Genomic DNA, 12,770 nt, shown 5'->3' on the forward strand with positions numbered 1-12,770 from the left:
TTGAAACTATTATTTTCCTATGAAAAATTTGCATAAGCATAATTACTGAATTTTTTTAAACACCTGATTAAAATAATTTATTGACACCACATAGTGTTATTTGGAGAGTTCTGGTCTGTCTCCCAACTGGGAGACCAGCATTAATAATGACACTTAGAAAGTAGTAGAATATAGATCTTAAGAGTTCAGGTTTGGGGTCAAACAGACCTGGTTTGAATTCTGGCTCTGCAGTTTACTCACCAGACTTTGAATGAGGCATTTAACCCCTCCAAGTCTTAGTTTCCTCATCTGTAAAGTGGGTATAGGAATTTCTAACTTGCAGTGTCCTTTTGAAGATTAAATGTGATCATGTATTTACAGCCCCTCGTACGACGTAAGCAATAGAAAGCATACAACAAATTTAAAGTAATATTGTATTAGTAATCTGTCCTTCACTTCTTTATTGTATCACAAGGACTCAGTTTAAAGTAATTTACCCCTAAATTTACTGATTCTCAATACCATTATCCCTAAGACTGATCATATGCATAGATGGCATCATGTGATTCTATGGACATAGTTAAAATACAGGAAGGGTATCTTGAGTTCCATGATTAACTTCTGTGTAGGAAGGTTTTCTAGTGTTGTGCTTATACTATGTCCTATGGGAAGCTTTGTTCTAAAATTTTTTACATGTATGTGATGAAACCAGCCTTGACTGCTCCCTGCCTGCACAGAGGACTGAGCCTTCTGGCTCAAGGTTCAGTACAAATTACTGAGGGCCAAACATCATGGCAAAGTCATTGACATAACATTTTAGAAGCCATCCAAAGTTGAGTTAAAACATCTTCTCAGGCAGTAATCTTCTCGTAGATCTAATGAGAGGTTTGAGATATTGCTACCTAGGACAGTAAGGAACACAGATTCTTAGTCCCTGATATCTATTCTACGGCTTCTGCAGAAGAAGTAATTGCTGCTTATGTTTTATGTGAATGGATATGCCAAGATGTAGTAGTGTATAGGCTTTTGACATGTACATCCTGTAAATGTCTAGTTTTCACATTTTCCATGTGTGGAATCTTATAACTGTTAATTTTTAAATAACTATACAGTCAATCACTTAAGATAAAATAGGCCCAAAAGAAAAACCCTCATAGCTAAGATAAGTTTAGATTCTCTTAAAGTATTACACCCAGGTATTTGTTAAACCACTTTCCCATAAATAAAGTTCCTTGATACAACTTTTCAAGATTTCCCAAATTACGAATATGTTCATCCACTGGATATTCATCCGAAGCCTTGTATTTTCTGGCTAACAAATGATTCAATCAGGGTTTTCAAACCATTTTCTTACATGAAGAATAACCATGTTTTAGGTATGTCTGTTCCACTATTGATTTTTGCTATATTCTGTTGCATTTATCAAGAAAAGAGTTCAGCAAAATGTCATCCTTCTTCAGTAGCTCATCATATGTGGACTCTGTGTGGACCAAAGAAAAATATCAGTATGGATTCCAGCCTCAATGCTTTTCCCAAACTCAAGAGAATAATAAGCCATTTCTAAAATCATGGAGAACAATGCATTACCATTTGTGATAGCACAAAATGGTTTTCAATGAAATATGATTTTTACATATATATTTAAATTTCTAAGTTATTAGTAAATCAGAAGCATTTCTTACAAAGCAAACAAAACACACATCCCCTCTATGTTAATAATGTATTTTTTTTTTCTTTTTGGTCTTTCGCAGTGGGTTTAAATAGTTATGGAAACTGTCTTCAGAAAAATTTACTTGGCTAAAGTTAAAATCTCCTTATTTCATGCACATTGTCCTACATACAAATGGGTACGTCCCATTGAATAAGTCATTACTCTCTGTTCCTTGAGGGTACATTTTACAGAAAACATTCTTGCAGACCCATCAGGGTGCCACTATACCAAAAATCAGGTATCTTATGTGTCTGAATTTTATAGCTTACAGTAGAAATGGCATAATATTACCATCTGTGCTTAAAATGTTTAAAAACATCTCGTATTTTTCTACCATATGTTTTCTTACACACTTTATTCCAAGTCAAGTACAAGCTACATGAAGTCAAGGTATGTAACTTACTCATCTTTTTTAATCCTCATGGGACCTCACATCTTACATTGAATAAAGTGGGTGTTTGAGAAATATTTGGTAAATAAATCAATTTCATAGCAATATATTTGGGACTTAATGATAGCACCTAAAACTATTTATCCCAAAGGGCAAATAACTACATTTCCAGTACACAAAATCACATATATAAAGAATCCATCTTTTTAATACAACAATTTATATATCTTTGTATATCCCAGTATGTTATTTTAGATCTCAGGAAATGATAGCATAACAATTATTTATTTTGAAAACTTGGCTAAAATTCTCTAGCACATAGCATTATTTTGAGTATTGAGATGAAATTTTAAATACTGTTCTCAACTTTTTAAATTACATTGGGATTTTGATGGGGATTTTTTTTTAAGTTACTTTGGATGCGATTAGAATATTTAGTTTTCCATTTTTTATTCTACAACTACAGTTTTTTTCATGTGTTCAACCCCTTCATTTCCTACAGTAAAATTTTCTTATTTATTTATTTAGGAACTGAATGTTTCTTGTCTAGGTTTTCCCAAAGTATTTTATGTTTTTGTTTCTGTTGTGGGTGGACTTTTTGTTTTTAGTTTTCTAAATAATAACTGCCAAATCTAGAAAACTACTAGTTTTTGTAGTACTATTTTCCAAAAATTGGTGCCTGAAGTTCTTTTTTCCCTTACCTTGACATTTTATATCACTGTTGAAAAAATACTGCCTTATCCTTGTCTATCCCTTTACACGCTCTTTAACTGACTTGTCCGTTCTAATGTCTTATATTATAACCAATTGGGGTTTTTTGTTTTTTATATATATATTGATTTTAAAATAAAATATATTCATATATAACATAGTTTCAATTCCTGAATATATTTTCAGTTAAAACACTTGTTATCAAATACATAATAAATTATTATAGTTCATAAGAAAATATAAACCACCAGTTATGCATTCTAGTATACCCTAGATACTAATTCTTCAGAATAATGATGGGCTTACAGTGCAAGCTGTTAGAATACCTTAGGTAAGGTGTCTTATAACCACATGTTTTTTTGTATAATAACTAAATTCCTTTTTTAGAGTCCAGAATGGTTTTGCTTTACATAGAATTTTGCTTTACTGAGAATAATGTTTCCCATTATCCATTGAATTATGAGAACTGTAAACCCTTCATATGTATTATCTCTTTGGTACTCACAGCATTATTTCAGTTTTATGGAGAGGTCAGGGTCTTATCTACTACATGTCATAGAAGTACTCAATAGATATTTGTGGAATTAACCAAGGTAAATAGCATGGTTAAAATAACTTGCCAACAACAGACACAAAAAAAGGAGTATATGACTAGACATCTTATTTTGCTCTATTTTCAGTAGATGATTCTGTCTACTGAAAAAGTAATAACTAATTATGAGGCATATCTTATAATATACTCAATATCTTAAAATGGTTGAGTGCTACTATATAATAGTTCTGTGCTAAACATTTTATTTGCATTTGTTCATTAAATCCTGTCCACCAACCTATGAGGCAGATAGTATAACTATACTTACTTCAAGATGAGGAAACGAGCAGAGAGAGAGTTAAGTAACTCTCTGAATTCTCAGTGCAGAGTTGATTTATATCCATTTACAACAAATATTGCCTCTACATATATGGCTAATTGATGTCACTTCTATGCGTCCATAAGAATCACGAGATAATAATGGACCTGTATCTCCAAACCTAACCTGTGTAATGAGAAGTAGAAAGAAAAGTTGACCTTTCTAGTGCCTGGCTCTTACCCTTCAAGTCAGACCATGCCCTGTGACTGTAGTCAGAAATATGAATGATCATTACTAATTTTCCTTTCTTGGCGTTACACCATCAGAGAAGTCATGGGGATTTCTCTAAAATTGCCCTAAGGCAGTTTTTAACGACATATATATTTTTGAAGGTTTACTAAACTGTATCTACAGGAACCATATGTGTGCAGAGTCTACAATCCAGTGAGTGTTGTGGTTTAGAGGCATTGCTGCTTCTGATTGTTTTTGATCACGTGCCCTACTTTAATTTCACCAAAATGTTGGTTGGTTTCAATGAGGGTATTTTCTGTGGGAATTCTGGTCTTGAGACTATGTTCCTTATCCTCAGATGATCTTCTGCTTGAGGTGATCTTCTGGGGAGATTCTATGCACTGGAGGAAGTGGTTACCAAGGTCTGAAGGCCATGGGCATCTGAGAGACAGCAATAGCCAGCGACGTTTTCCTGAGGTTGTCACTATGTGTACAGTCTAGCATCTGTATAAATCTCTTAGTTATAACAGCTGTGTTTTCTTATTAAGAGGTTGCCTTTACCTGTCTTTGCGCTTCCTACATTGGGTTCTGTTTTAGTAAATAATCTAATGTTAGCTTTCTGATTCTCTTTTCTCCACCACAACAAAAAATGCTATAAATATAAGTTTATTCCAAATACTGAGTTGGACACAGGGAAATTTGTTAGGAGCCAAATCTGTTTTGGTGTTAACTGATCATGTGCCTGGTTTGATTTTACTGAGCACTTCTTGTGTGCACAGCATAGAGCTAGGTACTTGGAGGCACAAAGATAAAGGGGGAAGGGCTTTTGCCCTCCAGAATCTCACAATTCAAAAGGAACTGAAGTTATAACTGAGTGGCCGTGTGAGAAAGTGCGGTGGAGGAAATGCTGGAATGTGCTGTAAAGGGCACAGTGAGAAACATGCCCATGCAGAGACGGTCAAATGATAAAATGTTGTTTGAATATAATCTTAATTCTCATTATAAACCACTAAAATTGAATAGAATTTCTTCATTACGGTGATGGCAGTAAAGAAAGAAATTAGAGGACTGCCACGGATTCCTTCTAACTCTATAAATTTATAAAATAAACTTGAATAAATATATTAATGTAACTTTCAAATGTCCCTCTAATCAGAGTCATATGAATCATCAACAACATTTCTCAAACTTGTTATGTTTATTTCAGACACTGGGTGGACTCATGGAAATTTTTTAGGAGCCAAATCTGTTATTTTCCATCCTAAAAGGAAAAGAAGCATTGCAGATCTACAATGGTGATTTTAACCACTTTTATTTTAATGAAACTTAAATGTGTACAAATATAAAATATGCATAAACTTCTTATCCTTACAGCTTTTATAAGCTATAAAACCAGAAGAAATATAAATTAAGTAAAAACTAAAAAAATAACATTTGAATTAATGATATCGTGAGGAGGTTTTGTTTCTCAGAAGCCAGATCACCAATGTTGAGACCAGTGTCAGTGGAAAGATACATTTGTGCTTTTGGTTTCACTTGTGTTATGACTTGATTCTTTTGATTTTGCATCTAAGGGTATATCATGCATCTGTGGCATTATTGTGGTCATCACTTTTCTTTCTTAACAAATAGCTTATTTTTATCTATGTGAAGAGCCAAGTTCATTTAATGGTGCACCCCCAAGTACAATACTGAAGAAAAATATATCATTAAACGTACCCTGTGATGATTCTACCGCCACTTTTCTACTTCTAAACTATATTAAAACTTTTGTTCTTAGAATAAACCATAACATCTTTTTTGCTTTATTTAGCATAAATGGCATAATTCACTTCTTAAGTCCATTTATTTTGTTTTCTCTTTAACCTATGGCAATTTATACATACTTTACCTTGTCTCACTTCATCATGATCATTTAATTTGCAAATTAATACTTCCAAAGAAAAGTTTTGTCTTTTTAAATGGTGAAAGAATTGCATGTGAGTAGCAGACAGGGACTGTTACCATATTTAATATCAAGGCCCTGCTCATCAACACCCTGAACGTTCGCCTCTGATCACTTGGCAACAAGTGTTTTGTAAATGCAAACATGGGAGGTGAAGTCACTTAGTAATGTTGAGTCATGAATGTCGTCTAGATTGTCCAAAATAGCTTACCTCATGTTAGCAGTTTTGATCATCAAAGTAAAAACACAGCATTTTAAAATTCTCCCAGAACTCAAGATTATGTCTGTAGATTTCTAGTAGGCAATGATGCCAGTTTAAGAAATACCGGCCTGTAGAATATTGGGCAAGGACCTGATAACCGAGGAGTGGTTCCCGTTTTTTCCCCTTCAGGAAAGATTGGTGACATTTCTGAGGATAGCTACTGACTTATTTTTCTTCCTCAGCCTTGATCTGCTTTCTTGACAGTCAATAAACCAATGCCTTCTTTGTTTCTACGTGAAATAACTTTATGAAGGACTTATTAGAAGAAGAGTGGGTATAAGGCCTAAACAGAGCTCAGTTAAGTGAATGGAATAATTTAAATATTTTCGTGTCATACTGGAATTGCCCATGGACTGTCTCTCTTCCACTGCACCATGAACTCTTTGAGAAAGGGGCTGTGTCTTACACCCAGTTGGATTCCCAGTATGTGGTACCATGCCCAGCACACAGTAGGCACTCAGAAAATGTTTGCTGAATGAACGCATATTAATATAATAAAGTCCTTAGTGGTGTGATGTACATCAGATAAAATGCTCCAGTGTCTTGTTCCGGAAGCACATGACCCATTACTTGCCATTGTGATAAATTAGCTGGGCCCATAGAGAACTAGTCTCAGCCTGCCTCTGGTATGTTCTGGCCCAAAGAATCAGACCAGTTGCCTTCACTGCCTCATTAGGTAATATCTGGAAAATGATGAAAAGTTTCCCAATTGGCATGTTTACTCTGGTGTCTTTCCCTTTCCTTCCCTCACCCTGTCATCCTTCTGACTCAGGAAGCTATGATCTGTTCCTTATTCACAGGCTATCACAGGATACATACAAGCCATAGTCCGGAGCATGCTATCTCTTTGATCACTCAACCCCTTCTGTGTGGTTCCAGTTAAAGGAGTGGAGGACAGTGCTCAGCCCGTTTCTTTTCTCGTTGTGTTCGGTTTGCCTCGTTCTTTGTGGTGATAGACTAAGGAGATAAACTGTGTATTTATTGGAGACAGCTTTTGATTCTTCAAGATCAAAGCATATTGTTTTTTGGTTTTCTTTTTAAGGAATTCCTTTATTTTTATTGTTTATTTATTTATTTATGGCTGTGTTGGGTCTTCGTTTCTGTGCGAGGGCTTTCTCTAGTTGCGGCAAGCGGGGGCCACTCTTCATCGCGGTGCACGGGCCTCTCACTATCGCGGCCTCTCTTGTTGCGGAGCACAAGCTCCAGACGCGCAGGCTCAGTAGTTGTGGCTCACGGGCCTAGTTGCTCCGCGGCATGTGGGATCCTCCCAGACCAGGGCTCGAACCCGTGTCCCCTGCATTGGCAGGCAGATTCTCAACCACTGCGCCACCAGGGAAGCCCCCAAAGCATATTGTTACTGACCCTTATAAGAGTACTTCTTTGGTCAAGTTCATTTTTTTCTCCAAGATAACTTTTCTCTAATTTAGCTTTCTTTAAACTAACTTTTACGTCTCTTATCAAAAAACCATTTACCAGATAATGGGCCTTGGTTTCCGTCATGTGCTTCAGACATATGATTGTAACACTCGAGGAAAAATGTTCTGCTTGATTTGAGACTTCAGACTGAAATAACCTTAAGCAGAGAGGAGAGGCTGGACTTTCTCTTCTGAATAGTTTCTTTATATATATGTCTGCCATTCATCTATATGTATAGCTATATCTGTATCTGTATCTATATTGCCAGTAGCTAGCTACTATATAATATATAATATAGCTATAATATAAAATTTCATATTATAAAATTAGATCATATAAAAATTATATAAAACATATAATATTGCTACTGGCAATAAAGGACCAAAAAGAAAAGTTGATAATATCAAATATTAGGTGCATCGTATGCTAACAGGTTATGTAAAATGGATCTAGGCAGAAGAAGCCTAGGACTAAACTCTGTTTATCATTTCCAGTAAGCTGTGTGGCTAAGAGCATATCAGTTGACTTTTCTGTACATTAGGGAATTTTTCATCTCAACAATTAAACCTTGCCTTTCACCTCATTACTTTCAAGCCTGCATGCAATTGAATTAGAATTTGAAATTTGGGAATATAAAATTCATTAGAGCTTTGTGTAAATATCAAATAGGAAAACAAGATGCTCTATGGAAAAGAACTAAATCTAAATACTTACATCAGAGATTGATATTTTGTTTCATAGTATACAGGAATCAGAATATATTGTCATTAGCACTTAGAGTAAAATTGTATACTTGTGTTGGCCCCTATGTTCCTATCAAATGTAATGCTTTCAGTACCATAGTTTATGTTCTTATTTTTTGTCCTCATCTTATCAAAATTGATATGGTGTGCTTTGAAATGGCATGATGTAAATGAGGGGAAGCAACCAGGAAAAATTTTTACTGAATTTATATTCATACAAAGAATTGAAACTAGCAAAATGATGACTTATCAAACAAACAAAAACTGGTGTTATCACATATAACTATAATAAAATAATGGTCCAGATATCTCACATCGTTGCGTTTGGTGTGTGTATGTATATGTACATTTGCACAAGTATACGCACAATCTATTTCACCAACTGTAGTAACTGAAAATGGTTTAGGTTTCAGTTATTTGAGAGGGCCATATGCTTTTATATTGAATATATAATTTATAGATACTACCTGCTTCCAAGTAGGAATGTACTCATTACACATAATGTAGAGGTATATCCTGAGGAAAATAAATGAATATCCCTACACACTCCCTTTTTGGAATAAGAGAGAATCAGCCTGAATGGTCCAGACTGTTGCTTAGATTCAAGCCCACAACAAGGCTTTAACTCAAAGCAGAAACTGAGTTTTATTGGTTGGATGGTGCTGCTACCCACAGTAGTATTTAGGCAGCAAAAGGTGAAAGCAATAAAATAATTTTTTTTGGCATTGTTAGAACTGGGTGATGTTCATGCTTGCGAGGTCCTCCTTGAAGGCAAGGACCACGTTTTTCTTGGATGTGTATTCCTAGGGCACAGTAGCTGCCATATAATAGTCCCCCCAAAAATGTTGTGACCATTGTTTAAAAAAAAATGGTGCCTAAACTACTGAGTTATGTCCCAAAAGTCTACTACACATATTTGAGCTGTTTCTTTGCTTGAATAGGGAGAAGATCCAATTTATCCGAACTGAAGGGACCCCAGGATTGGTGCGTCTTTCAAGTGATGCCGACCTTGTTATGTTGCTGAGGTACGTAACCGCTTCTTGAAGTGGGAAGTCTCCTATCGTCAGACGTCGTGGAGCATTTTAGAAAATAACGTGCCAGTATTGGCAACCTATATTCTTAAAGACTCGTGGAATACTCATGTTGAAGGTATAAGATGCTGATTTAGTGATAATTCATTTCAGATTTCATTTCTTATCACTGGAATCAGTTTGATTTTGTTCTCACCCTGCTGGCAAAGGAGGTGGTATTGGAGAACGGAAAGTCTGTAGAGGCCGATGAGTAGAATGTCCCATCACAGAATGGAGCAGGAGGTTATACCTGGCTTGCCTCATCAGAGTAGAAGAGAGGTTGTACTTATATTTTCATCCCAAATTTTTTTCTCAAAAGCTGTTTTGTCCCTGTTTGCTGATTTGACGTTATCTATTTACTTTATGGTTTTGAGAATTTAAGATGGGAAATCAGATAAGAAAGTTGAAATTTGGTCACTGGTACTCACTGCCAACTTGATAGACCTTCCTAATACTGACCAATTATATTTTCTTTTCTGATGGTTAGGTGAGCTTTAGTTTTAAACTTTAGAGTAGCTTAGAATGGCAAGTTTTCAAGAGGCTTTTTCATTTTTGATATTGTCTCTCCAATGTAGGAGATCAGAGTAAAATAATGCTTTGCTGTACCTAGTGACTGGGGCACCTACTACTATAACCTCCATAGGCTTAAAGGGAAGTCATGCTTGGCCATATCAGCAATGTTTTATTTATCTCAAAGTGTTAATAGTCTCATTCATATTATTCATGATAATCTTAACTCTAACCATTTCTACTGCGTGCTCGATAGTTGCCATATTTGTAAAACTAAAGCCAAAAAGTTATTTTCTTTTACTCTGTGGTTGGAGCATAATTCAAAGGGATATAATCACTTTCCATAGATATTTCACTTCATTTTATCCTGAACAAGTTGTATTGGTGGTTGGGCGTCACTTCTCAGCCCAGGTGGTGACCCTCAACTTGTGGTGTTCTGGCAGTTCTGAAAGCAGGATGTAGCATGCTAGATACTCATGAAGACTCTTGGGCAATTAATATGGAGTATGATGTTTCTACCATAGTTTGGTTGTTGATAAAGTAGTAACATTTATTACAGAATTCTGGCTGGGATAGGACTCTCTTGGTTCATTCTAGAAGTCTGTGTTTTTTTATTTAAAGAATTCTACTTTTGGAGTTAGTAAAAACGAAAATGATTGCAAAACAGAAATCATGATTATTGTTCACCTGTCCTTAGTTAAATAATCTTTAGATGGTATAGTCCTAAATATTTTGAGTTAAAATATAGTTTATAATATTTGTACAGTGTTAAACACCACAGTTGGCATGAATTTCTATATGTTATGTGGTTGAATTTTAAAATATTTGAAAACTGATTTATATATAAAGAGCAAGGCTACATTTTTGCCCTTTTGGGAAAATAAGCATGTTTTCTGAAGTTGAGCCTTTGGAGAAGTGTGAGAAATTTACTTACATATAGTAGCTTTATAATTATTACATACAAATGACAAATGATGTTATTTAATTCTAGACTTTTACTTCATTTGGATGAGCAAATAGTTGTACGCTGTGACACAATATATTACATGTGCTTGCTTAATAAATAATATTTAATGATTATTGAAACATTTTGGGATATTCTCAGCTCTTTATTTTTTATTTTACTTTGGAGTTTGAGTCATTTGAATCAGTAACTATAAACTCAGGCAGTGGACTTGCTGGATATGTAGATGGAGTCTCTGTTTCTGTTTTTATACTTCTCTTTCTTTCTTTTTTCTATTTAAAAATATTTATTTTCTTGGGTGAATTTTGTAGTATGTGAATTACATTTTAATAAAAATATTTTTATTAAAGTATAATTGATTTATAATGCTATATTTATTTTAGGTGTACAACATAATGATTCAATGTTTTTATAGATTATAGTCCACTTAAAGTTATTATAAAAATATTGGCTATATTTCCTGTGCTGTACATTATATCCTTGTATCTTATTTAATTTTTACTTATATACATTGTCTATTTCTTAAAAAGGAAAGTCACTCCTGGTACAAATGGACTTGAATATCAGCAAGCTGCAATGTAGAAATGATATAGCTCTAGGAAATTATTCATTTTAAAATAAACCCATGTAAGGTTATTTTCCAATACAGCTATTACAAAACTCAAGAATTTTAAAATAACTTTGTTGTATTTGTTATTGGTTATTCTATTTCATGTATTCTGTCACTAACTCAACTAATGTAAGAAGTGTGCCTTTAACAGAGCTTATATAGGAAATGACTGATAAATTTGGCTACATTAGTATTCTTAATTTTATGTAATGAAAGACACCACATATAAAGGCATAAAAAAGGCAACAAACTAGAAGAATATATTCACAACACATAAAACAAAGATATCATGAATACATAAAGCATGCCTTTAAATCAATTTGAAAGAAAATAACCCAAAAGAAAAATGGATAAAGAATATAAAAAGGCATTTCAAAGGAATTGAAACATGAATAGCCAATAAACTCATGGAAAGATGCTAGTAATCATAAAATGCAATTTCAAATATTGAGATACTATTTCATACTATTAAATTTGAAAAAATCAAAAAAGCTGGTAATACCAAGTGAGAAGTAGGAACTCCATATTTTCTGGACTCGGTGGATTGCAATTTCTACAACCTCTTTGGAGGACAATTTGACAATATCTTGTACAGTTAAAAAGACATATACACTGTGAGTGAGCAACGCTGCTTTTAGCTATCCTGGAGCTCAATATCAGAAAAACAAACAATTCAATTAAAAATTGGGCAGAAGATCTAAATAGACATTTCACCAAAGAAGACATACAGATGGCCAAGAGGCATATGAAAAGATGCTCAACATCACTAATTGTTAGAGAAATACAAATCAGAACTACAATGAGCTATCACCTCACACCAGTCAGAATGCCCATTATAAAAAAATCTAGAAACAGTAAATGCTGGGGAGGGTGTGGTGAAAAAGGAACCCTCCTGCACTGTTGGTGGGAATGTAAATTGATACAGCCACTATGGAGAACAGTATGGAGGTTCCTTAAAAAACTAAAAATAGAGCTAACATATGACCCAGCAATCCCACTACTGGCATATACCCTGAGAACACCATAATTCAAAAAGAGACATGTACCACAGTGTTCATTGCAACACTGTTTACAATAGCCAGGACATGGAAGCAACCTAAGTGTCCATTGACAGATGAATGGATAAAGAAGGTATGGCACATATATACAATGGAATATTACTCAGCCATAAAAGGAAACGAAACTGAGTTATTTGCAGTGAGGTGGATGGACATAGAGTCTGTCATACAGAGTGAAATAAGTCAGAAGGAGAAAAACAAATACCGTATGCTAACATATATATATGGAATCTAAAAAAAAAGGTACTGATGAACCTAGTGGCAGGGCAGGAATAAAGATGTAGACATAGAGAATGGACTTGAGGACACGGTAAGGGA

The 12,770-nt window shown here is 34.5% G+C and overlaps 1 protein-coding gene across 3 annotated transcripts in view; it reads left to right on the forward strand.

The window, feature by feature from the left end:
* The window catches only part of HECW2 (HECT, C2 and WW domain containing E3 ubiquitin protein ligase 2), a 407,924-nt gene that overhangs the window by 333,418 nt on the left and 61,736 nt on the right, over positions 1–12,770 (forward strand). For all 3 annotated transcript variants that reach the window (XM_068544743.1, XM_068544742.1, XM_068544744.1), the window contains exon 18: positions 9,182–9,265. In XM_068544743.1, coding sequence (XP_068400844.1) covers positions 9,182–9,265 — 84 coding nt within the window. The remainder of the gene's footprint in view (positions 1–9,181; positions 9,266–12,770) is intronic.

Source organism: Eschrichtius robustus, chromosome 5 (assembly GCF_028021215.1).
Source record: "Eschrichtius robustus isolate mEscRob2 chromosome 5, mEscRob2.pri, whole genome shotgun sequence".
Classification (NCBI taxonomy): domain Eukaryota; kingdom Metazoa; phylum Chordata; class Mammalia; order Artiodactyla; family Eschrichtiidae; genus Eschrichtius; species Eschrichtius robustus.